General features: G+C 33.8%; 4 protein-coding genes across 4 annotated transcripts; 1 reads left to right on the top strand and 3 right to left on the bottom strand.

The window, feature by feature from the left end:
• The first annotated feature begins 357 nt into the window (after nt 1-357).
• Nucleotides 358-1,828, top strand: LOC108210933 (delta(12)-fatty-acid desaturase FAD2). The gene has a single exon (XM_017382398.2). It carries the CDS (start codon nt 462-464, stop codon nt 1,626-1,628), a length of 1,167 nt encoding a protein of 388 aa, XP_017237887.1. The 5' UTR covers nt 358-461; the 3' UTR covers nt 1,629-1,828.
• Nucleotides 1,829-5,439: 3,611 nt separating this feature from the next.
• Nucleotides 5,440-6,897, bottom strand: LOC108211018 (delta(12)-fatty-acid desaturase FAD2). The gene has a single exon (XM_017382497.2). The coding sequence runs from the start codon at nt 6,769-6,771 to the stop codon at nt 5,605-5,607; it is 1,167 nt and encodes a 388-aa protein (XP_017237986.1). The 5' UTR covers nt 6,772-6,897; the 3' UTR covers nt 5,440-5,604.
• A 3,668-nt stretch (nt 6,898-10,565) lies between these two features.
• Nucleotides 10,566-13,736, bottom strand: LOC108214256 (receptor-like cytoplasmic kinase 176). Its single transcript, XM_017386178.2, has 6 exons — nt 13,526-13,736; nt 12,721-12,995; nt 12,349-12,484; nt 11,931-12,073; nt 11,722-11,845; nt 10,566-11,122 (listed from the first exon to the last, which is right to left on the bottom strand). The coding sequence occupies exons 1-6, from the start codon at nt 13,575-13,577 to the stop codon at nt 10,764-10,766; spliced, it is 1,089 nt and encodes a 362-aa protein (XP_017241667.1). The 5' UTR covers nt 13,578-13,736; the 3' UTR covers nt 10,566-10,763.
• A 6,050-nt stretch (nt 13,737-19,786) lies between these two features.
• On the bottom strand, nt 19,787-24,222 carry LOC108214258 (triosephosphate isomerase, cytosolic). Its single transcript, XM_017386179.2, has 9 exons — nt 24,064-24,222; nt 23,331-23,406; nt 22,432-22,555; nt 21,980-22,064; nt 21,724-21,856; nt 21,274-21,368; nt 21,011-21,089; nt 20,185-20,267; nt 19,787-20,097 (listed from the first exon to the last, which is right to left on the bottom strand). Exons 1-9 carry the CDS (start codon nt 24,100-24,102, stop codon nt 20,047-20,049), a joined length of 765 nt encoding a protein of 254 aa, XP_017241668.1. The 5' UTR covers nt 24,103-24,222; the 3' UTR covers nt 19,787-20,046.
• Between the last annotated feature and the right edge of the window lie 1,180 nt (nt 24,223-25,402).

The raw sequence follows: 25,402 nt of genomic DNA, 5'->3' as shown, positions 1-25,402 counted from the left end.
TTTCTTTTCTCTTTACGTTTGTGCGCAAGTCCATTTTATAATTTCAACAATAAGCTAGTACGATTTCCAAATCGTTTTGGGAGACAGAACACCTATATCTATTTAACACCACCACAAGTGAACAAGCACCCTAATCTCTTTTTAACCAAACCAAACAAATAAATTCGATGGATTTAGAACACCAAATCTACTTGTACAATCAAAAAAGATACCAAGAGCAGCGCCCGCCAGTCCAAAATGTACTTATATCATTACAATTTACTTGATGGCGTGCTACATTATTTTCAAACTATTCTTCTAGTACTCATTTGACTGCAAACACATTTAAATAGACAACTCATGTAGTCCCTATAAATACCATCACATACTGCACTTGAGCTCACAACAACTCTACAAGCCCTTTTAGCAACACAACCAAATCTTAAAAGACTTGAGAGTTGCAGATACATAAAAATTCTACAATGGGCAAGGGTGGGCGCATGTCTGTGCAACCTGTAGCAAACACTGAGGCTGAGAAAAACGAGAGTATTGTTCGTCGAGTTCCTCACCAAAAGCCACCATTTACCATAGCCGATATCAAGAAGGCCATTCCGCCACACTGTTTTAATCGGTCGCTTATTCGTTCCTCTTCCTACCTTGTCTTCGACATTGCTGTTTGCTTCTTCCTCTACTACATTGCCACCAATTACATTTCTCTCCTCCCCGCTCCCCTTTCTTATGTGGCCTGGACCGCGTACGTTTATGTTCAGGGTTGTTTTATGTTCGCCATATGGGTGGTGGCGCACGAGTGCGGCCACCATGGCTTTAGCGACTATCATTTGCTCAACGACACATTAGGCTTTATTCTACACTCTCTTTTACTCGTCCCTTATTTCTCCTGGAAGATCAGTCACCGTCGCCACCATGCCAACACCAATTCTCTTGATCGCGATGAAAATCATGTTCCTAGGTTCAAGAACACGATCCGATCATATTACCATCACTTCAACAATCCATTAGGCCGCGTTTTTATCATCACATTCACCCTAACCCTGGGATGGCCTTTGTACTTGATCGTAAACATAGCAGGGCGATCTTACGATCGTGTTGCATCCCACTTTGATCCGTACAGTCCTATTTACTCCGAACGTGAACGACTTCAAATCATGTTATCCGACCTAGGCTTCGTCGCAGCCTGTTACGGACTCTACCGGATTGCACTCGTGAAGGGGTTCGCATGGGTATTCCTGGTCTACGGAGCTCCATTACATGTGGTGAATGGTTTCCTTGTGATGATCACTCTATTGCATCACACTCATCTTTCGTTGCCTCACTACGACTCTTCGGAATGGGACTGGTTGAGAGGAGCTCTCGCCACGGTTGACAGAGACTACGGAATCCTGAACAAAGTGTTCCATCACATAGCCGATACTCATGTCCTCCACCATTTGATCTCCTCCATCCCACATTACCATGCTCAGGAAGCTACCGAAGCCATTAAGCCGGTGCTGGGAGAGTATTATCATTACGACGGAACTCCATTTTACAAGGCAATGTGGAGGGAAGCCAAGGAGTGTCTCTACGTTGAGGAAGAGGATGAAGGTGACAACAAGACTAAGGGTGTCTATTGGTACAAAAATAAGCTTTGAAGGACTTAAAGCCAATTGCTTTTGCCTAGTTTTAATTATTTGAAATCATTGTCAATTTCTGGTTAATTTAGTTATAGCTTGGAGCTGATGTGGAAGATGTAAAAACACATTTTGTATACGTATTTTTGACGAAAATGATTGTGCTATTACTTTCATCGTCCACCGAAAATCAATCGAAAATCATCCTTTAACTTGCGGGATCTAATTGCGTTTCAGTTTTTGACTGCTCTGGTATACACTCAAGATTAATTGATTATGTAGACAGAAGATTTTATAGGCTGCAGAACATGATCAGTTCTCATTTACGTTATTGTAACTGAGCATCACCAGTCAAAAGACTAAAATCAAAATAGCATACTGTAAATAATATATAAAGAGTAGTGCTACATGCACAAAATTGGGTACATAATTTTACACAAAATGACATGGCAACCTAGGTGGGGAGTTTTAATTGGTGCTATTAATACATGTGCAAGGGGGCCCATTCCAATCACAAGTTGACACATACTCATTCCGTGAATATTTATGTACTCAATTCTGTGCATGTATCATTTTCCATATATAAATAAGGCCAAAATATATATGTTGATCCGGTAAATGATGAACTTTATATGGAGTATTAAAAATAATATATTTTATTTTAGAAAAAATTAAAATAATTATGCCTTCGAACAATATCTAAACATACATCTTGAACACATACGAGACTATATATATGGTCATTACAATTATATGTTAAAAAAATTTAAAATAATTATATCTTCGAACAATATCTAAACATACATCTTGAACACATACCAGACTATATATATGGGCATTACAATTATATTTTAGAAAAATTTAAAATAATAATATCTTCGAACAAGATCTAAACATACATCTTGAACACATACGACACTATATATATAGTCATTACAATTTTTTTTATAAGGTCTACATATTCGTAAATTAATTGTATCGAAATATAATAAACCGCATCCGAGAATTCTTTCTTTCGACAAAGTTTATCATCTAACCGAAAGTCATGCAATTATAACTCCGGACGTCTAGACAATAAAGCTTAAATAAATAAGAATACTCATAAAGAAAGTCACGAAACAACTCGTTTCCAAAGTATCCTCAGAAGAAAAAACAAATCAAACAAAATATAAATTAATATACAAAAAAGTCACATATATTTATATATATATAATCAAAATTAACGACAAATTAGCAAAATCTAATGCCTAAACATATCAAATTAGATTCCTTCTAATTTAAAAAATTAGATAAATCCGTTTTAAAAGTGTGTCTCTCGCGCGTTAGTGACATTTAACGGGAGCCACATTTTTGAAAAGCGGGGCCAAAATTTAGCCACCATTCTGAGAATTTGGAACTCATTTTTATTCCTCTATCCGTTACTCCCGTTAGTGACATTTAACGGGAGTCGCACTTTTAAAAGGCGGGACAAAAGTTTGATCACCTTTATGAGAATTTGGAACTCTAACCAATTTTTTGAAAATCAGTGTTAACTGTTAACTTTGGATCAGCTCGAGATACTCTTTCGAGCATATTTGTTTAAAATGTTACTAACTAAATTATTTATGTCACATCTTGATTATCTAAATGATTTACGTTACTTGTCTATGAAATTCAGGATATGTCAAATTATTAATACTCCAATACTTATAGCATAAAATATTGATAATCATATATGTTGGAAAAAAATCTTATATATATAAACAATGTAAGAATATACAATATTATTTTTGGATAAAGTTACATAAGGATTATTTACTCAAATTCTAGTGAACTGTTTGATCAGCTATCGCAATATATGCTCAGTCATACAAAGTTATACGGTAACAAAGGTATTCACTAGACCTGGCAATTTGACATGTGACATGCTAACACGAAACGAAACGACACGAAAAAGATGGATACGGGTTTTGATTTTCGATACACGAAACACGAAAGTACACGAACACGAAATTACACGATAGATTTCGTGTCGGATATGGGTTTTCATTTGGGGTACACGAAATACACGAAAGTACACGAAATATTTGTAGATAATATTTATTATATATATGTTATGATATATTAAATATATAATTGAGTAAGAAGTATATATTTATATGTATGTGTGGATATATATTGTAGATACATTAACAAATTTATAGAGAATTGTATACAAGTATAAATATATCATTCACATTTAATAAATTTATAAAAGAAAATATATATTAAATCCATTTTTTGATTAAAAAATATATTAATAATATTATATATAATATACACGAAAAGTACATGAAATATACACGAAACGATTTGGATCGGATACGGGTTTCAAATTAGGTACACGAAATTAATAACGGACGGATACGGGTTTCACCTTCGAGTACACGAAACACGAAAATACACGAAACGAAAGTATACGAAACGAAACGATTACCACCTCTAGTATTCACTACTGATAAAAGATGGGAGAAAATTTGGAGAAGATTTCATTTTGAGGAAATAGAATGCAAAATTATGGAGAAAGAAAAGAGTAATTAAGTCAAAAAATGTTATGATGAAGATTGTATGAAGAATATTTGGGTTAGATTCTTATTTCAAGTAATTTGAAATGGAATTATTGAAGAAATAAAATTATAAATATTTTTTCAGATCATCTCCAATTTAGAGTACAGATTTATTTCATTCTCACTCCAGTTGGATTTGATGCAGATGAAAGCAGTTTAAGAGTCGCGCCTTTGCGAGTAGCAGAGTAAAAAGAGGTTAAAATGAAAAGAGAAAAGAAATAGATCACGACATAAGCATATATATTACATTAACAGTGAGTAGCAATGTAAACTCTTGCTTTATACAACTAATTGTTTATGACTTTGACTGATTGTTCTTTCCTGTATACTAATAATTTTACTTTGTATGAAGGAAACTGCTCGGTTTTTTGGAGCTTACCAAATTAAGAGACCGTTTGAATGGACTTAAAAGAAGTGACTTATTGCTTAAAGTAAAGAAGTGGATTAAAAGTGAGAAGTTGGTTTGGACTTATAAGCTATTATGAGTGTTTGGATACCGTGACTTATAATTTTTTAAGTATTTGGATAACTTAACTTATAAGTTGGTATAATTTCGTAATTTTGTAATATAATTATTTGATATTTACGAAATAAATTGAGAAAAGTTGATGAAAATTTTATATATACATAATTTTAAATTTGATATTTTGAAAAAATTTTCTTTTAACAATTTTAAATATATACATAATTTTAAATTTTTTTGATAATTTAAATGGTACTAAAAATATTATTTGGACAATTTAAACCATTTTTGTGTTTTATATTAATTTGACTAATAAATTTTTAATAAAATTAATGAACAAATTATAGATATAATTACTAAACTAAGTTGGAATTCAATTATGGCCACAAATTTTTATCGAGTAGTTGTACAAATATAAGAAAAACAATTTGAAGAAAAACAATTTGAAGAACATGTATAAATATTAAATATCAGTTTGGTTGAAAGTTGAGTGAGGCACCGGCCCCAGTACTCTACACGTGAGTCCGCCGAGCAGCAACAAGAACAGAAGCTGAGCAAAAAAAAAGCCAGCTTTGGTGGCTTTTTTTCCCCAACTTCTTTTCTTTAATTGAGTACTTCTTAAAATTTGCCAAACAGACTTGAAATAAGTGAAGTGGGTTTTTAGCACTTTTAAGTCTGAGATGTGCAGTAGCCAAACACCCACTAAGTACTTCAAAAGTGTATGCCATTGCCAACTATACAACACTAGCTAACCGCTGCAGGATTGCACACAGAGAACGCATGGTTTCAGCAAATTTAAGTACCATTGACAGTGACATCAATAACATTACAGTGTCAAAGAGCCTATGATTTGGTTCTCCATTATTCGGAGGCTCACAAGCTATTAATACAATAATTCTGTGCTCAGATATAAAAAGAATAACAACGAAATGTCGTTCCAGTCACGAATTTAAAGCTTATTTTTGTACCAATAGACACCTTTAGTCTTGTTGTCACCTTCATCCTCTTCTTCAACATACAGACACTCCTTGGCTTCTCTCCACATTGCCTTGTAAAATGGAGTTCCGTCGTAATGATAATACTCTCCCAGCACCGGCTTAATCGCCTCCGTGGCTTCCTGAGCATGGTAATGTGGGATGGAGGAGATCAGATGATGGAGAACATGAGTATCGGCTATGTGATGGAACACTTTGTTTAGGATTCCGTAATCCCTGTCAACCGTAGCGAGAGCTCCTCTCAACCAGTCCCATTCCGAAGAGTCGTAGTGAGGCAACGAAAGATGAGTGTGATGCAATAGAGTGATCATCACAAGGAAACCATTCACAACGTGCAATGGAGCTCCATACACTAGGAATACCCATGCGAATCCCTTCACTAGTGCAATCCGGTATAGTCCGTAACAGGCTGCGACAAAGCCTGCATCGGATAACATGATTTGAAGTCGTTCACGTTCGGAGTAAATAGGACTGTACGGATCAAAGTGGGATGCAAAACGATCGTAAGATCGCCCTGCTATGTTTACAATCAAGTACAAAGGCCATCCCAGGGTTAGAGTGAATGTAATGATGAAAACGCGGCCTAATGGATTGTTGAAGTGATGGTAATATGATCGGATTGTGTTCTTGAACCTAGGAACGTGATTTTCATCACGATCAAGAGAATTGGTGTTGGCATGGTGGCGACGGTGACTGATCTTCCAGGAGAAATAAGGGACAAGTAGAAGAGAGTGTAGAATAAAGCCTAATGCGTCATTCAGCAAATGATAGTCGCTAAAGCCATGGTGGCCGCACTCGTGTGCCACCACCCAAATGGCAAACATAAAACAACCCTGAACATAAACATACGCGGTCCAGGCCACGTAAGAAAGGAAAGCGGGGAGGAGAGGAATGTAATTGGTGGCAATGTAGTAGAGGAAGAAGCAAACAGCAATGTCGAAGACAAGGTAGGAAGAGGAACGAATAAGCGACCGATTAAAACAGTGTGGCGGAATGGCCTTCTTGATATCGGCTATCGTGAATGGTGGCTTTTGGTGAGGAACTCGACGAACAATGCTCTCGTTTTTCTCAGCCTCAGTGTTTGCAACAGGTTGCACAGACATGCGCCCACCCTTCCCCATTGTAGAATTTTTATGTTTCTGCAACTCTTAAGTCTTTAAGATTTGCTTGTGTTGCTTGAAGGGCTTGTTGTGAGCTCAAGTGCAGTATGTGATTGAATTTATAGGGATTTTATGAGGAGTCTAGTTTGTCCTTGAGGTGGATACTTTTCTAGTCAAATTAGTAGTGCATGGAATATTTTGCAAGGGAATATAGCACGCCATCAAAAATGGGTCATGAATATTATATTTGACTTGTCAATTTGAGTGTGCGGATGGTGACCAAATATATAAAAAAGGGAAATTATGAATGGTACCATTGTGTAATTGGCTTCTCTAAATGGTACCATTTCGTGTTTTTGACTTACAGGTGGTACCACTCAGTTTATGATCCGTTAACGATACTACCATTCCGTCCATCAAAACGTTAAAAACGTTAGTTTATCGCATTTATTTCGTATTTTCCTTTAAAAAACACATAAAATACAACTGATATCCATATTTTTTTTTTGTGTTCTTGAGTTCTTGAAGATTAAACAATTTTTTGATCGTGTTGCCGCTGTCCGTTTTAAGAGTATGAGTAACCAAATCGAAGCTTGAGATGAGCTCTATCTATTTTGATCATCAATTTCACGATACAACATCCTTTGAAAATCGGAGTTGGGATTTCTAAAATGGGACAAAGGGTTTATGGCTGTGTTTGTACAATCCTAATTTCTCCACTTGTAATCATTAGTTTTTGTTCTAGGAGTTATGAGGTCTAGGTTTCGACTCTTTTTTCAGGAAATACAACTGGAGGACTGTTGGGTTTGGCTCCCCAATCCAATTTCCCAAATCTAGTTAACCAGACAATGCCCAACATGCCAAATTATTCAGGTTCTGTCTCAGGTGCATTTCCTGGATTGCTTGGAATGATCCCTGGTATTGTATCTGGTGCTTGAGGTGGGGCAATTTTGCCTGGAGTAGGAGCAACTTTAGGGGAAGTTTGCCGAGAATATCTAAATGGACGGTGTGCAAAAAATGATTGCAAATTCAATCACGTCGGGTATGCTTTGTTTAATGATTATTTGTAGCCATTTTGGTTTTCAAAGGATGTTGTATCGTAAAATTGATGATCAAAATAGATAGAGCTCGTCTCAAACTTCGATTTGGTTACTCATACGCTTAAAACGGACACCAGCAACATGATCAAAAAGTTGTTTAATCTTCAAGAACTCAAGAATACAAAGAAAAAATACAGATATCAGTTGTATTTTTTGTGTTTTTTAAAGGAAAATACGAAATAAATACGATAAACTAACGTTTTTAACGTTTTGATGGACGGAATGGTAGTATCGTTAACGGATCATAAACTGAGTGGTACCACTTGTAAGTCAAAAACACGAAATGGTACCATTTAGAGAAGCCAATTACACAATGGTACCATTCATAATTTGCTTAAGCATGTGGAGTGAGGACTGAGAGGACTGTTCTGTTTGGCTGATATTAAAGCTCAACTTACGATAGACAAATTGGCAAATGTTTTTATTCAGGGTGGCGGGCGCTATTTGATTAAATAATTTTTGTTTACTTCTATTTTGAATGCTTCTACTTCTAATCAAATATATTTATTGACGCAAGATAAAGAGAGATATACCATCAGCTTTAACACTTGTAATTATGGTTAATTGCTTATAACTGCTTAAATGTTTCATGCCGGTCCGATTCCGATATATTCACGCATCAAATAGGATGAGGATCGGAAATTTTTTTGGATACAGGTCGGGAACGAGTTATCGTATTTTCCTGGCTCCATCCCCGACCCCCGTGACCATCTTCCTCACAAACTACCGACCTGTAATATATGATTATATATCTGTTTATGAACTTTTTAATGATTCATGTACTTAATGAGTCACTCTAGTTGTCACATGTACGACCTGTACTGTGCTCTCATGTGAGGTTTTGGAGAATTGCTGATCAAAGAGTGCCAAATTGGGTATTTGATTTTTTTGGGATGCAATATGATGACATCATAAATTATTGTATTTTATAATGATTTTAATGAAGATACATTCAATATACTTTATCTGTTTCAAAATAAGTATCGTCTAGATTTTTTAAACAAAATTTAAGATGTTAAAAAGGCATATTTCTAAGTATTATTTTTTGAATAAAAACATATATGATTAAACTTTTTTCCAGAAAAAAATTTGCAAACTATAAGTAGAAGTGCTTTTTTACATCTCAAATTAGGTGATTACACTTATTTTGGAAGAGAGTGAGCATAACACTTATGATCGATTGGAATGAGACTTATAAATTTTTGGTGATTTCTTTGGAAAATATATAGATCTCAAGCATTATTATGGTTGAGCGAAAATATGTAATTTTTATAAAAATTATTTGATACAAATATACAATCGGGGCTTCAATGCAGTTGCCCAACTTGCATTGCTTCAATGCCACTCCTCTACCGTGTTCGAGTCACATTACTCTTGGTGACTACAACTGGATCAATGAGCTTGTTCAACTCGTTTTCCACTCGATCCTTGCCAATGACGAGGTTCATGTCCCCAAATGGCCAGAATCCAGATTTCACTCAAACATCAAAACCTACTAGAAAATAACCAGCTGAACTGACAGGCCGTGCTCTTCTTTGGCCTGCCACGCTATTAACAGTCTTTCCCTTGTACTGATGATCGAAGTTTCGCGACATAAGAGAGGCAGACATCTCGATGTAATCCCCATTACCTGCTATACTCTGATCAGGAACTCAAAAGTAATCATAGTTCTCCTGCCCCATTGTCTCCTTGCTACGTTTCCACACACTTGAGGTGATACTTTGCACGACGGATAGAGGTCAACAGATGCCAAAACAAGGTGTTCTATAACCTGTGGATGCATGCGCACATCTCTCAGTCTTTCACCTTGTATTCTCCTTCATGCTGAATTTCCATGGCCTTGAAGCAATGAAGCAAATTTTGGGAGGTCATTGTTTAGTACCATACTGGAACAGAAATACTCAATGAAATGTATAGATAAGTGGAGGAATGTGTTTACAGAGAAAAAGATTAGGACGAAACGTAGGCACCAAATGCATCTATCTACTGAGAGTGCAATGGGATAGTTCGGAGCTAATTTTTTGTCATGATTTCGATTCTCGCTTAAACCAATCGAAGAAAATAGCATACCATTTGTGTTCCAAGAATCCATATACATTTCTCCCATGTCTCTGTCTGCTTGTTCAACCTTATTGTTTACAATTCTGTCTTAGAACTAGTATGATTTCTAATGTGAACAGTGACAATTTTGCTGACAAAATTGGTGTTAACCTATTGTTGGAGCATGTACTCATATATGTGTGAGATGTCCTAGCTGCTTGCTATGCCAATTGAATTTTTTTTTTAAGCCAACATAACCTCTGAGACACAGATCTCATTTCTCTGTATCTGACATTATAACAGGTATAGGAAGGCAGGAGCACACATCCTGAAGCCTTAATAAGATAGCATAATTATGGTAACTGTCGATGACTAACTTCTAGTAGTAATGTAAATACGCATGCCCACATGCCTCCATCTAAACCCAACTCTCTTATTAGAACAGAATAGGAACATGACAACAATTTCATCCCATCCAACGACATGAATATAACATCTCGGGCACATTAGCAAAGATAGAATAAATCCTCGTATTAGCAGAGTCATATAAGGCACGTTGCAGCTATTTGCATCAATGGATATATGTTCAACTGATAGATACCGAAGAATTATCCTCCTCTCCAATCATAATGCAACTACAAGCATAATCTAATGGATGCAGATAGTCTGACAAGATAAAATAAAAACTGTACAGTAAATTAACAATGTATTGCACTACCAGTGCAATCACATAACTCTGCAAACTGATGTTATCACTTAATTTTTCGGTATGATCTGTCCTATTTTCTCTCCCAAAGGAAAACACATAACTGTGACTGGTATTTAATACTAATAACTGGCCTTAGTCTTACCCACTGAAAAGAAGAACAGAAATTATGCACCACGATGCTTCTGAAGACCTTCGCTTTTACTATTTCCTGAGATATGCATGTCCTGGAGCTGCTCTAAAGCTTTAACCACCTGATCCATGTCGGGCCTGGATCTGGGCTCTACCGAGAGGCATTTAAGGGCAAGAGAGGCAGCTCTCAGTGCTGCTGCCAGAGTGTATTGGCCTTGGATACGCGCATCCATGACATACAAAATCCTGCGCTTGCTGGTGAGGTAAGGCTTTGCCCATGGAATAAGGTTATGTTCCCCTGTAGGACGGTTCTTGTCAATTACTCTTCGGCCTGTCAACATTTCAAGAAGAACAACTCCAAAGCTGTAGACATCGCTTTTTGTTGTCAGATGACCTTCATAATAAGAAATTGAACTTCAGATTAGAAGAGCTGAAAATGAGGTGGTAAACAAAAAATGCACATATACGCAAGGGCAGAGTCTTTATTAATAATTTTTGGCATATTTACTAGCCTCAGGTTAGTCAAAGGAAGGTGAAAACATGAAATGGACATAATTATCATCATCCTACTAGCCCTTCTTGAGTAGAGATAAAGTGATTGGCCTAAAAACCTTGTACAGTTTTTTAACCTACGATGTTGGCAAAAAGAAGCATACTTCATATATTCATAATATCCCGTTCTACTCCCTACTGTCTATCCATTAGGATACAGGGAATGGACAACCACTACGTCTCAGCAGTTTACTCACGAGAAGTATGATTAAGTTGCTCAGAGAGAACAATAATATAATCACACTTTATTCTAACCAGTGTGACAAATAACCCTAGGCTTATGATTATGATAAACTTACCTATCCTTTTTTTTAAAAAAAAATGCTAAACTGGACAAGTACCTTCAAGGAGTCAGCATCAACTAAAGCACAAAAGAAGCAAGTTGGTTTAATTATCTTCTCCTACAAACAGAACAAACTAATCATGTAAAGCCGACATTACCTGTCACCATATACTCTGGAGCTGCATAACCATAGGTTCCCATAACTCTGGTAGACACGTGGCTTTTCCCATCCTCCGGTCCATCTTTTGCCAACCCGAAATCAGATAGCCTTGCATTGTATTTCTATAAATAAGTAGCAAAAATGTATGTAAGGCAATGGAACACTCCTGATTGACATTAATCATAACAATAAATAAAATTCACATACAGAATCTATCAAGATATTGGATGTTTTAAAATCACGATAAATGACTTTCGCTTTTGGACTGTGTAGATATGCAAGGCCCTTTGCAGCACCAAGAGCAACCTTCAAACGGAGGTTCCAGGAAAGCGGTTGGAAGTAAGAACTCCCTGTTTCAATCATATCAATTAGCTATATCACAAAGAAGATTGTATTCTTACTCCCTGCATTTGAATAATGAGATGCACAGAATTAAATTTTAAAATAACAGAATAAGAATTTTTTGAAAATTTTATCACTTCTAAAATGACTGGATGTCATAAATTAGAATAATCCACTGCAGCATCATAATGTGATTCTTAAATTGAACGCACTACTTCAATATACAGATTTTTTAGTGTGGAATAGTTTAATGGACCAAGGCTTGATAAGATTTAGAGCTTACTCCTGAATAAATGATTTTCCAAGCTACCACGGGGCATGAACTCATATACTAGAAGACGATGCTCATCCTCTAAGCAGTATCCAATCAACTTCACCAGATTAGGATGATAAAGAGTCCCCAAGTAATTGATTTCTGTCTGTAGTCAAAGAGGTGGCAGAATATTATTATCAAGCAAGCTAAAAATTTGAAAATCGAAACTGTAATGGCATTTCAATGTAAAGCTAATGCAAACAAAGCTGCACACACTGTTAATACAGCATAAAATAATTCTCTAACAAAATAGCAAATGAAAAGCATTTTTTGTTATGTGGATCTGAAAAATTATTCTAGTCACAAAACAAAGTAAAGACTTTGGAAAGAGTTCACACTCACCAACCACTCTTTATGACCCTGGTTTCCTTCTTGCCTCAATCTCTTTACTGCAATAACCAGGCCAGTACCCGGTCTTGTAGCAGCGAATGTGTTCTCATCAATCCATCCCTTAAAAACACAGCCAAAACCACCTTCCCCCAACACACTGTCTGGACGAAAGTTCCTTGTAGCTACCTTAAGGTCATTAAAGGCAAAACTCTTCAAATTTGATGACTGCAGAATTTCTTTCTGGCTCCGAGGTGTTGGAGGCACCGATGGAGGTTTTGATGAAGCGCCTGTACTAACAACTTGTGTCACTTCTTAATAAATTCCATACCACAATCGAACCACAAACAGTTAATTCTACAGATTTTAAAATCAATTCCCAGTCCAATCAAGCACGGATTGTACCAAAATCATCAAAACAACCAATCTTCAATCGAAATTAAATTAAGTAGATTGATCTTCCAATAGACATCAAAAATCACTATACATTAAATCAGATACCTTGATCATAGATTCTCAAAATCAATAGATCCTCCAAAGTTAGAACAATACACAAAGTTTATATAATCATAACAACTTAAACTATGAATGCAACATATGCAATTAACATATCACCAAAATCATCCCCTCAACAAGATTTCCTAGGGGTAAACAAATACTTAACAAATTCAAGATTCATGATGATCTTATACTTCCAAACAAGAACACATAATTTCTAGTTAATAGACTTAAATAACATACAAAAAATCAAAACAAAAACAAAAAAAACAGATAAAAGCAACTAAAGATTTCAAGAAAATTAGTGTGTGTGTGTGTTTACCAGCATGAAGAGGGCTCTCAGCTTTGATTTGGACACTGAAACAAGAACCCATCAACCATAAACTTATGATTTCTCTTGTCTTGGTTCAAGCAGCAGAGGAGGGGGAAGGGGTTAAGACAGAACTTTACACAAACAGAACAGAAGAAAGAAATAAAGAACTTGGCTTCCTCTGCACTGTGTTGTAATATTTCATAAATACTCCTATATATCTAGAGAATATCTAATCATTTATGATAGTTAAATTAATCTGTCTTTTTCGTTTATTTAAATATAATTCAGTTGGAGTAATAAAAGAGAGAGATAGAGCCGGGGAAAATAGAGGGCAGTGTGAACATGCATGTAATTTCAGCTTCACAGCAACCCCTTTTCTTCGTCACCTTTCCCAAGCTGCCAAAACCGAAACAGTTGACTTGAGACATTTTTAGACATTTTTATTCTTGGTATTTACTCTGCCAGCTTTGCCTGTTTGTCATCTTTTTAACTTAACATGTGTGAACATTGTTTTTTAAGTGGTGTTTTTATTAATAAATACTTTTATTTTATTTATTTTTATATAATATTTTTGTCTTGCTTGAAACGTATAAGATTTTATAAAAAATTATCTAATAATTTATATTAATTTTTTTCTCAGTAAAAAGTTTAAGTTTTTATTTGAGAAAACATCTTAAAAAAAAATATCAAATTACACTTATACAACCCAGTGGAATAGATGAAATACACATCTTTATTTATATTCTTCATTATGATAGAGATCATTTTTAGGATAGACAAATATCCTCCTCCTTGTGATGGATCATTCTTGAAAAAATATTTTATCCCGAACACATCTCTACTTTTAATATTATTTTTAATAATTAATTTCACTACTTCATTTATTTTTAAAAATAAATATGAATTGTCTAAAAAAGTATGTAATGCTTGGACTAGAAATGTTTAATATCCAAACTTTTTAAATATGTGTTTGTTAAATTTAAGCTAAAAATAAAGAGATAAAGTTTGACTGTATTAGGAATGGGCATTTACTGTTCCGCTCGACTCCAATCCGCTCCTGTCCCGTTCGAATCGGGAATTTGTTCTCCCCACCCTGATTCCCGACTATACATATATAACAAATAATAATATATTTATATATATCATACTGAATAAATAATTGTAAATTGATAACATTTATAATATTATTTAAATTAAAATGATCGATTGATCAACTTTTTTTATATTGAATTATATAATTATATTAAAATTTTAAGATTATTGTTTACTTATATTTTAAATCAATTTTAACAATATTTGATGTTAAAATTTGAATTAATATTATTTTATTAGTATATTAGTTTGTTTTCATTAAAAAATATATTGTATATTATAAAAGTATTATTTTTATTAAAAATTAAAATTTCCGGAATACTCGTTGGATCTCCAAACGGGTCGGGAATCGAGGAGGAAAAGAATCCCTGTTAAAGGTTCGTTCGGAGATCGGGAGAATTCGGGATGGGTGATTAATAGCATTTTCGAAATACCATCCTAAATGTATTTTGAGTTAGAATTTATTTATCCTGGAAGTAGCGTAACTTTTCGATTGATAAACATGCAAAAGATGGAAAGGGTCCGAGAGGCTTACAATAAATACCAAAGCTTGCTTATTTTCTGGTACCTATAACTAATACCTATAACTAATAGTCAAAGAGGACCAGTATAAAATTAATAAATACCCTTTCTACAGTTTTATTATTCACATTTGACTAAACAAATTTATGAATGTAGTCATGTAGAAGAAATAAACCAGAACTCAAGCACACATGTCCACTAATGACAAAACCGGACATACAAATCTATAAGTAAAATTGAGGCCTAATTTTATTCCATCTTATAAAAAGCAATAAAAAAAATATCAAATTGCAGTGAAAACAGCAAAATAAGCCCAATCACGCAAAAGATCCTTGATAAAATAAATATACAAGAAGATGATTTTGGTCGAAATTTTTTGAAGTAAATCATTGTAAATTAAGAAAGTTGTTTAAAGGATGTTACATGATATTATTCAACTCTTCCGCTAAAAGAAATAACGTATAATATTATTCTCACGCATGAAATTTGTTTTTGTCAAGTACAAAAATATGCTAAAACTCACTTGGCTCGGCTGCTTTTGGTTGGTTTAAAAGAGGTTAAGCAATCAAACTGATAACGTAATTACTGAAATTACATAGATCGCTTTCATTTTATCATCTCTGTCTCTTAAATTATAGAACCTTTTTATCGACTCAAACGCACTCAATTAGTTCCACTAATTCTGATTAACATGCAGTTAATTGATTCGTTTACTGTCAACAAAACAAAGAAGATTGAAAATTAGTGAAGAACGTCACTGTTTGGATATGGAGACAAAATTGTAGTAAAATGCCACTTCTGGTAGATAAAGTTAAGATTCTAGTACTGACCCTCTTAAAATGGTCAAAATGTCATCTCCAACAGTGTTGGCTATAATCGTTGGCTAAATTGGACCTGTAAGACATTATGTAAAATTTGCTGAACCTGTAATACATTTTGCTTCAATGGTATTGGCTATATTGGTTGGCTATAATTTAAAAATAGTATGTTATTAATATTTTAGATTGTTAAAATAGAATATATCAGTTTAATATAGTAATAAATGATGTGCAATCTTCCTACAGATTTCTTACAGACCTGTAGAGGTTCGACAAATTTAGCCATCCATAAGAGGTTGGCTAAAATTATAGACAACAGGTTCATGTGGTTGGAGTGCTATTTTTTCAAGACATTGGCTATATTTTTTAATTTTGGAATGCCAACTCATTTTTTAGACGAGGGCTTTGTATGGTTGGAGATGCTCTTACAACTGGATTCGATAATCTAGAATATTAAAAGTATGTAAAGAAAGGTAAACCTGTTACATCAAATGAGTAGGATTCAAATAATGACGAATAGATTTTTTTAAAAAGAATATTCAAGGTTCAACACAGAAAAATTCATATAATTTATATTTTTATATTATGTTTCCAAACTTTTGTTAATACAAATTTCTGGTAAGGGATTATTTGTAGAGTACCGTTTGATAACCCGCCAAATATCTTCAATTTTTTAAGTGGCATAATATATGACATATTTTAATACACAAATATGTGTATTATATAGTATCATCATATTATATGAAAGCGTAAAATTATATGGAGCTCATATTTAAACTTATGTATTAAAAGTCCATGTTCCTCGATATTTTCCAAAAATGTATAAAATATTATCTAGCAATTTAAATTACAATTTTTGGTTCTATAATATTTTTAAATATCGATTTGAATTGAAAACTACGTTGTACAACATAATTAATATGCACAATAATTATTTTTATAAATTATAAGACACTATATTCTACAGTATAATCAATAAACACAAAAATGAATTTTTTTTATTTTTTTTAGCAGCCGCTACTCTTTCAGTGCAAATCCACGAGCTCACGCAAGCTCTGATCCAGGAGGCATAATCACATATTCTCCTCCCTTCGGAGTCGAACCTGTGACCAAGAGGATACAAGTCCTCTCTTTAACCAGCTGAACCAACCCTTGCGGGCCACAACAATAAATTTTTCGATTATTAAAGTTGAAAAATGTGAGATATTGTTTGAAAATGATGTTTAAAATTTTCCATAAATCATAAATTTTATATAGATTTTGATGATAATAATATTGTTTATAATTCAATTAACAAATTATGACGGGTATTGCAATAGTTGGATTTAAATGTAAATTAGATAGTACTCCCCCGTCCCACAATGCATGTCTCTTTTCGAAGAATTTTTTGTCTTATAATACTTGTCCACTTATAGTTTCCAATGCAAATATATTGACATTATTCCAAAATTACCCTTCTTGAAAGTTGTACAACAATTAATAAAGATTGAATAAGAGTCTACATTCATGCATTTATTAGGGGTAGAAGTAAGAAATTTTTATCTAATTAATATTTTTTTAATATGCGTAATTTTTTCAAAAGAGACATGTATTGTGGGACGGAGCGAGTATAACCTACCCTGTGAAAAGCTGTTATGTACACACGTGGACACATCAGAATTTGAAAAAAATTCAACGAATTTGATTATAGTAGGTTTTTCGATTTGGATTTGAAACAAACTTAATGTGAAAGCAGGAGCATTGAGGTCTTGGGTTGAAATGAATATAAAGAAACACAAAACAGGCAGAAGAAAAATAATCAAGGGGCATGGAAAGATTCGTTATGCTTCTGGAAAAATAATTAAAATCGAAAAATAAAATAAAGTAGAAATTTAAAAAGGGTGTTGTAGGTGGGGATGTTTTTGTGACACAGAATACTCACAGGATAGACATCAACTTGCTAACACATAACACGCTTCTTTGCTCCACATGCGGTCGGTTTGACTCTTTTTAACACCTACGTATGTGTTTTTACATGTTTATAATATATTAATTTTAATATATTAATATCCGTTCCTGATCGTTACGGTTAAAATATTTATCTGCTTCATGGCTGTACCACCGTGGAAAATCATGACGACCACCAAAGGGCGTTACTCTGGCAATATCGGTCTCGTTTTACTACGAAAACTGCAAAATCCGTAATTTATCGATGTTCATAGTTCAAAGTTCACCGGAATTAACGAAGTTACCGTAAGGTAAAGTTACAAATTTGGAGTTGTTTAGATATAAGGATTTATTCGGAGTAAAAAATTTAATATTGTTTTAATTTATTAAGTATTTTTTCATGTTTAATTTTTTTTAGCTATAAAAACAAGTACTTATATTCAAGAAAAAAGAATATTTAAATATTTATTAAAATAAATAACTTGTTTATTATTTATGTAAAGTACAATAATTTATACGGATTAGTGTTCTAAAAATTCTTGATTTATTTAAAAAAAATCGATTAATTTTTCAAAAATATTTTACCGATTTACTAATTACGTTTTAATTTGACTGAGAATCTCTAATTTATCAAAAAAATTCTAATAAATTTTTAATGAATGCTAAACCTGTAGATCAATCAATTAGTTTTGATTTTCGATTTCTACAACAATGAAGCGGATATCAAATTTCTGCTAAATTTACTCGGTTCAGTCCAATTATTTTAGTATGCTTATATATATTGGGAATGGGAGGAGTGGCAGGCCAAGTTTGCATCACGACATGCAAGGTGATCATAAAGAGAGATGGGGGGTTATCTTGTTATCTTCCACAGCTAGTCAAATTAAATACATGGGTAGAAACAATGATTGGGGATAGAGTTTAAGAATGGTAGAGCTCCGAGCTGTATAGCGTCCACATGCAACTAACAACCACGCTTGCTTAAGTTCAAAGCACTAAATTATGATTTGTTACAACTTATTAGCACCGATACTTCTATATATTTATTCTTTCTGTGGATTTTCTATTATAGGTACTAATTAATTCCGCAACTTCTGGGTTTTGCTTCATTCTTTTATTCGGCTCCTTCGGTTCTGTCTTTAATTTAGTCTGGATGATTAATAAATAGCCTACAGGCCACAGGGGGCATGTTCAAGAATTAATCTAATAACTGCAACTATAACTTTCAAAACTTTCTCAAGAGAAGAGGTTTCCTCTGCACAGTATAATAAAGACTTTATAAGAATACTATGTCAATTTATTGATAGAAACCTTTGCATTGGTCACAAGTTTCGCAGCAGTTCATATAATTTCTCGGTTTGAAATACACCTAGGATAAAACTACTATACTGTGGAAGGAAGCATTGGCAACATGTGTTGCACAAACGTTGGAAATGTGAAGAATAAACGAGACTTCATTTTGGTACGGGTGGGACCCTTTCAGCTCATAACAGATCATAATACAACAGAACATAAGGTCATCAAAGTGTCGTAGTAGCGAGGAAGTCCAGCACTTGGGACAGCTAGGATTGAGTAGATTTTAAGTGAGACGACACAATAATTGTTATCATGTACAAAGCTATTCAAATGCATGTGTTGTCTATCTATCAATTCGGTGCATATACCACTTGCCAAAACATAATTATGTTGTCTCTGTCTTGTTCTTGTTCCCCATCAGTCACATGGATGCACGCACCTTGCCAATCTTTCAGCATGAATAATATCAAGCAAGAAATTTAAAGAGCCAATCCGGTCATACTGACAAACAAGCGTCTAACTGAAAATTCAGATATAAATCTGGTAATCACCAACTTATGATAATTGACAAAAAGATGAGACCATAATTCACATCAATAAACGATAACACGATAACGATCCAGGAAAACTAAGTCACAACTCTTGATCATCGAAGATAAGTGTTATCAGTAACATCATTTTCTCATATTACAGAAAATTTCCCATCCATAGCAACATTAGGTTGGCTATAATTAACAGAAAGATTTATTCAAACATGAAACAGATTTAAAGTATTGCCCAGAATATAATTGGACAAGACAAATCCTTAGAAGGGGTTTTATGTAAGAAGCTCGACTAGCATAAACTTCAAAATTTAACTGGTGTTGGAGAACATGCTTAAGCACTTTTCTTGACCTCAGCAGCCTTGATGATATCAATGAATTCGGGCTACAGATTAAAAGAACAGACTAAGGTTAGATAAATGTTGAAACCCAGATAAGAACGAGGAATCTGGACAGGTAACAATGACATTACCTTGAGGGAAGCTCCACCAACTAGAAATCCGTCCACATCAGCTTGTCCACCCAATTCCTTGCAATTACCACCATTTACAGAGCCTGCATACAGTTTTAGGTTACCGCAGTGGTTATGGACAAAAAAATTGATGTACAAATTAAATATTTTTACAATCATCTACTATCTGTTTCGAACTCTAAATACTGATAAGGTGTACTAATGCTGTATCTTAGATCTGAATTTGGAAAAACTGAAATTTAGACGCAAAAAAATAAATTAAATAGAGTTGATTATCAAAAGACACTCTCTGCAATTTTACCTTGGCATCAAATTGGTTATGTTAAGGTCAACATCATTAAAATTGCAAAACAATAGTGAAGGTATCATGATGCCAACAGCACTTGAATGCATATTTGTTATATACTTGATAACAGAAGGCACAACAAGAATATATTCCCTTTGCCACTAAATTCTTATCTCTCAGTCTAAGATGACTTAAACAGAAAATTATTCATGCTGCATATTCAGTTAACTAAGGTAGTCGGATATCATAAATTTCAAAAATCAAAGAATGTACTCGATGAGAAATAGAATACACACTCCGATTACACTCCAGTGGATTGAACTGTAAACCTTTTAGGCTCTTGTTGCCAAGAGAAGAAGGGAATTTGTGGCCAAATAACATAAAAAGAATTTATGTGCAAATGATTGAGAAATGAGAACACATGAGTGGTGGATTTTGCTAGAGTACATACGTGTACCTAATTGCAAATTTCCACTTAATAATAATTTGCACATAATAATACTCCAAAGTAATAACACAGATAAAGTTGAACGAGTGTACCTCCATAGATAATTCTGGTCTTCTCAGCCACTTGAGGACTGACATTCCCTTGAAGCCATTTCCTCAATTCCAAATGTACCTGTAATTTCCAATATTAATTGCATACACTTTGTGAAACAGTTAACATCAAAGTGCATCTGATCAGAAGCCAACATCTTTATTCAGCGAAGGCATATTAATATGAACACAATGCTCAAACTAGTTAAAACTGCAGATTAGTATTCAAGAAAGTAACAATTTGTACAATATTATTATTAGCTTACTTCTTGAGCCTGAGCAGGACTTGCAACCTTGCCAGTTCCAATAGCCCATACTGGTTCATAAGCCAAAACAACATTATCCCAGCTTGATATTTTATCTGCATTTGAAAAAAGTTTATTGTCAGCAACTGAAGAACAAGTACATATTTGAAAACATAGAAAGGTGTCTAGCCTAAAACAGATGTATCATAAATAATTTTAGAAGTTCTTTTTAAATACTAAAACATCATCATTGAAGTGGCTGCTTTTAATGTATAAGGCCAGGATAATAATATTCAGAATACATGTGCATATAAGCCAAGCAATATGACAAAAGTGAAATTACAGCTCGTCCAAAAGTAATTAAACTCTTGTAAACAAAAATTTAAGTCAACAAACACTGGGTTCAGAATGCACTGATTGAGAAAAGAACATAAACAAAAACAGTTGAATGACTTGTATTTGTGAAGGAACCTGCAATCGCCTTAGTTTGAGCAGCAACAACCTCCATTGTACTTCCAGATTCCCTCTGCTCTAGAGTCTCCCCAACACATGCAATAACTTTCAAACCTTGAGAAAGAGCATATGCAACCTTATCTCCAACAAACTGAAAGTAAAACAATTGAATCCAATCATCAAGCAGGTAAAGACACCCCAGATTACTGCTTGTTAGCTTTAAATACAACTGAAAGTCTGAAATCAATTTATAGGATCACTGAAGATGAATTACCTCATTAGATTCACCTAGAAGAGCTCTCCTTTCAGAGTGACCAAGAATGACCCATGGAACGCCCAGATTAGCAAGCATCTCAGCACTGCACAAATAAAATGTATAGGATTCAGTCTTTACCAAGTTACATGAGATGAGTCAACTATGCATGATCAACCAACTAAAAAGGTAGGTCTAGAGGGAACATTTAGAGATATTCAAAATCAACCAACACCCTAGATTGAAACAAATGCATCTCAGCACAGCACAAATAAAATGCATTTAACAGGTTACTTGATATGAGTCAGCTATGCATGATCAAAACAACTAAAGTGGCAGGTCTAGAGGCACAATGAGAGATATTCAAAATCAAAGAAGAAATGCCCCCCCAAAATACGCACACACATACAAACCATCACAAGGATGCATGCACACACATTCGTCTGAGTGACATATTTGTATTTGGTACATACCTCACTTCACCAGTGAAAGCACCTCCTTTCTTGACCCAACAATTCTGGGCTGCAACCTGAAAATCAGATTTCAACGAACTTTGTACTGTTGGAAGAAACACAAATGGCGGGCTCACCACAACCTCTGAAAGAAAATTAAAGTTTCCAAATACATTAGCACTTTAATATATAACTATAAGAATCAAATTAGAAGTTGGAAAATATAGTCTTGCACATGTAAACAGCTAGCATTAGCATACCACCATATCCAGTGTTAGTAGTGAAAGGAAGAAGAGGTGTCATGGTCAGTTCTTCAATTAATAATAAAAAAATATATTATAAATATAAATTCTGTACATATCTAGTAAAGAAATTTGAATTTAATATCCAAATAAATGCACAAATAGTTTACATAACTTGTGCACGACCCAGAAGATTGAAGAAAGTGCATATGAACCTAATTTTACAAATAAAAGGTACTCATAAGTTTAGTCCAAAAGTTCTAAATTTAACCATCCATTACACCCTTTGAAGTAGTACATTCACAAGAACAGGTCTTGAAGTCTTTTAACTATCCCTTGTAACTTCAATACAGGGAAGTATGCAGACAAACTGAACTATCAAAGCAATGACTGGAATTTAGAGTTCATTTGAGAATTGATCTCATAAACAAAACAGAAATTTGGAGGAAGCTCTAAAACCCAAGAGCAATGACACAATAGAAAATAAGCATAATAATATTCCCAACCATATACACTTGGTGCATGAAATACGAAAAAAAGGACCTAAATAAGCAAGCTTCATTGTGAAATTTAAAAAAAAAGTTATTAAAAATCTAAGTTTTAGACACCAAATAACAATGATTATCATTTTATCACAAAAAATCCTATAAATAACATGAAGCACTTGATGCTACATACCAACAACATCAGGGGATGGCACTGCGCCTTCATTAAGCATAGCCACGATCTTCTTAACCTCATCCAAGGTACCGTTCTGCATCAAACAATTAAACCGTGTAAACCTCAGAACAAAATCAACCATTCATAAATACAGATCACACAAATATCTCCCAAGTCACGCGAACATACAACACCAATCTGAATCAACCAATACTCTCAGAACTTAACAAAGAACCACAGAGATGACAGTGCTCATGACTGCCCATCGACACACACACACACACACACACACTTTCAGTCCATGAACTATATCACATTCAATTTACACCAAAAGAACTCCACAAACAAATAGAGCAAAGTGTGTTCATAACTTCAATACATAATCACACATCAATCCTCCATTAACTATTCAACACACTAAATTCACAGTACAAAATCGATAACCGGAACCGACAACTCAACCGCAAAATAAAAACACATCAAATACAACAAACAGTTGAGCCAAAAACAGATCTAAACTAGTAACTCTACACAACAAACTAAATCAAATCAATCAAACACTTCACTCACACTAACCGATCCAACACCTCAATATCCTCAACAAACACACTCAGATCAGAGCTTGCGATTCAGATTCATATCAATATTCGACAAAAACAAAATCAACAACTATAAAAAAACAGATCGGGCTATAAGAACAGTTAACACACGATTAGGCACAAAAATATTTCGACAGAGAAAAGAGATATACGCATTTCCAGTTGCCGCCGACGAAGAACTTTCTGGCCATTTTCACAAGAGAGATGATAAAAAGAGAGGTGATTTGTGTGAGTGATAATAACAATGATAAAGTCTGAGTGATAGTTGTTGGCAGAGGGTTTAATTTTATTGTGCAGCTGTTTATATAATACTCCCTCCGTCCCTTTTTATCTGTCCATTTTGGAAAAAAAAACACATACCAAGAAATACTTGATTGTATAAACTTTTTCATTAAATACCTCTAATTAATATCTTGAAAATGGTGGAATACCCCTACTTTATGTCTTGAAAACATGAATTCAACCAAGTTTTAAACAAGTCAAGCCTTGAAAATTGAAATTATGGAGATATATTTGAAAAACTATCATTAAATTAGTTTTGAAAGTATAAATGGACATATAAATAGGGACAAATTTTCACTTCCAAAGTGGACAGATAAATAGGGACGGAGGGAGTAATTGTAAATATTGTAATTTCCTGTGGACTGGAGAATCTGGATTGGATCATGCCTTTTTTCTTTGTTCATTTCCTATTTTACCCATGTTCCTTTTATACTAGCTTATAGCCTGTGCAAGGCACGGGAGCTTTTTAATTATTTATAAACTTTTTAAATATATTTTAAATGGTGTGAAAAATTAAATTTATAAATAATAAATTAAAATAATATGTATCATGCCAAAGTATTAAATTCTTTCTATCAAATTTTGAATTATTTTAAGTAGAATATGTGACGTCAACTCCTATTAGATTATATTTATAAATGTATTTTATATTAGAATTATTATACTGTGATTAAAATATTTTTCTAAATATTTTTATGGTTCGAGATTAAAATTGATAAACACAATTTGTTTTGAATTAAGAAGATGAATCATAAACATGCAATAAGATAGTAGAATTTGTTTTGGATTAAGAAAACATTTTTGTATTCGTTCCTCACATAAATCGGGCATATTAATTTTAAAATATTTTAGATAAAAATAATTTTGTGACGGTGCGATTTATACGATTGTACAATTAAAATTGGTAGGAAACATTTATTTTGGATTAAAAAAAACCAAAAAGACATGAAAGACAGAATTTGTTTTGGATTTAGAAAAAGAATTATAAACATGCAAGTATATATCAGTTTCCTTATATAACATAATTTAATTTAATTTTAATCTAATGGTGCTTATTTGTTCAATATACGATCCAACGGATGATAAGCTTTTGGACCATAGGACCATGCGACCAAATTATCTCCCTTACGCTTATTATATATAAGTATATAATTCGGGTCATGTTAATTAGTAAAAGAATATTCATGGTTTGTTCGGGAATATACTTTA

Source organism: Daucus carota, chromosome 3 (genome assembly GCF_001625215.2).
Source record: "Daucus carota subsp. sativus chromosome 3, DH1 v3.0, whole genome shotgun sequence".
Lineage (NCBI taxonomy): Eukaryota > Viridiplantae > Streptophyta > Magnoliopsida > Apiales > Apiaceae > Daucus > Daucus carota.
Note: the sequence above shows the minus strand (reverse complement) of the source record. Positions and strands in the feature narration are given on the sequence as shown.

Coding starts and splice junctions, on each gene's coding strand:
- LOC108210933 (XM_017382398.2), top strand. CDS start 462: ATGGGCAAGGGTGGGCGCATGTCTGTGCAACCTGTAGCAAACACTGAG.
- LOC108211018 (XM_017382497.2), bottom strand. CDS start 6,771: ATGGGGAAGGGTGGGCGCATGTCTGTGCAACCTGTTGCAAACACTGAG.
- LOC108214256 (XM_017386178.2), bottom strand. CDS start 13,577: ATGGGTTCTTGTTTCAGTGTCCAAATCAAAGCTGAGAGCCCTCTTCAT. Junction 12,485..12,720: donor AGGGTCATAAAGAGTGGTTG/GTGAGTGTGAAC, acceptor CTTTGACTACAG/ACAGAAATCAATTACTTGGG. Junction 11,123..11,721: donor TCCAGAGTATATGGTGACAG/GTAATGTCGGCT, acceptor CTTATTATGAAG/GTCATCTGACAACAAAAAGC.
- LOC108214258 (XM_017386179.2), bottom strand. CDS start 24,102: ATGGCCAGAAAGTTCTTCGTCGGCGGCAACTGGAAATGC. Junction 21,090..21,273: donor GTCCTGCTCAGGCTCAAGAA/GTAAGCTAATAA, acceptor TGGAAATTACAG/GTACATTTGGAATTGAGGAA. Junction 20,098..20,184: donor TTGGTGGAGCTTCCCTCAAG/GTAATGTCATTG, acceptor TTTAATCTGTAG/CCCGAATTCATTGATATCAT.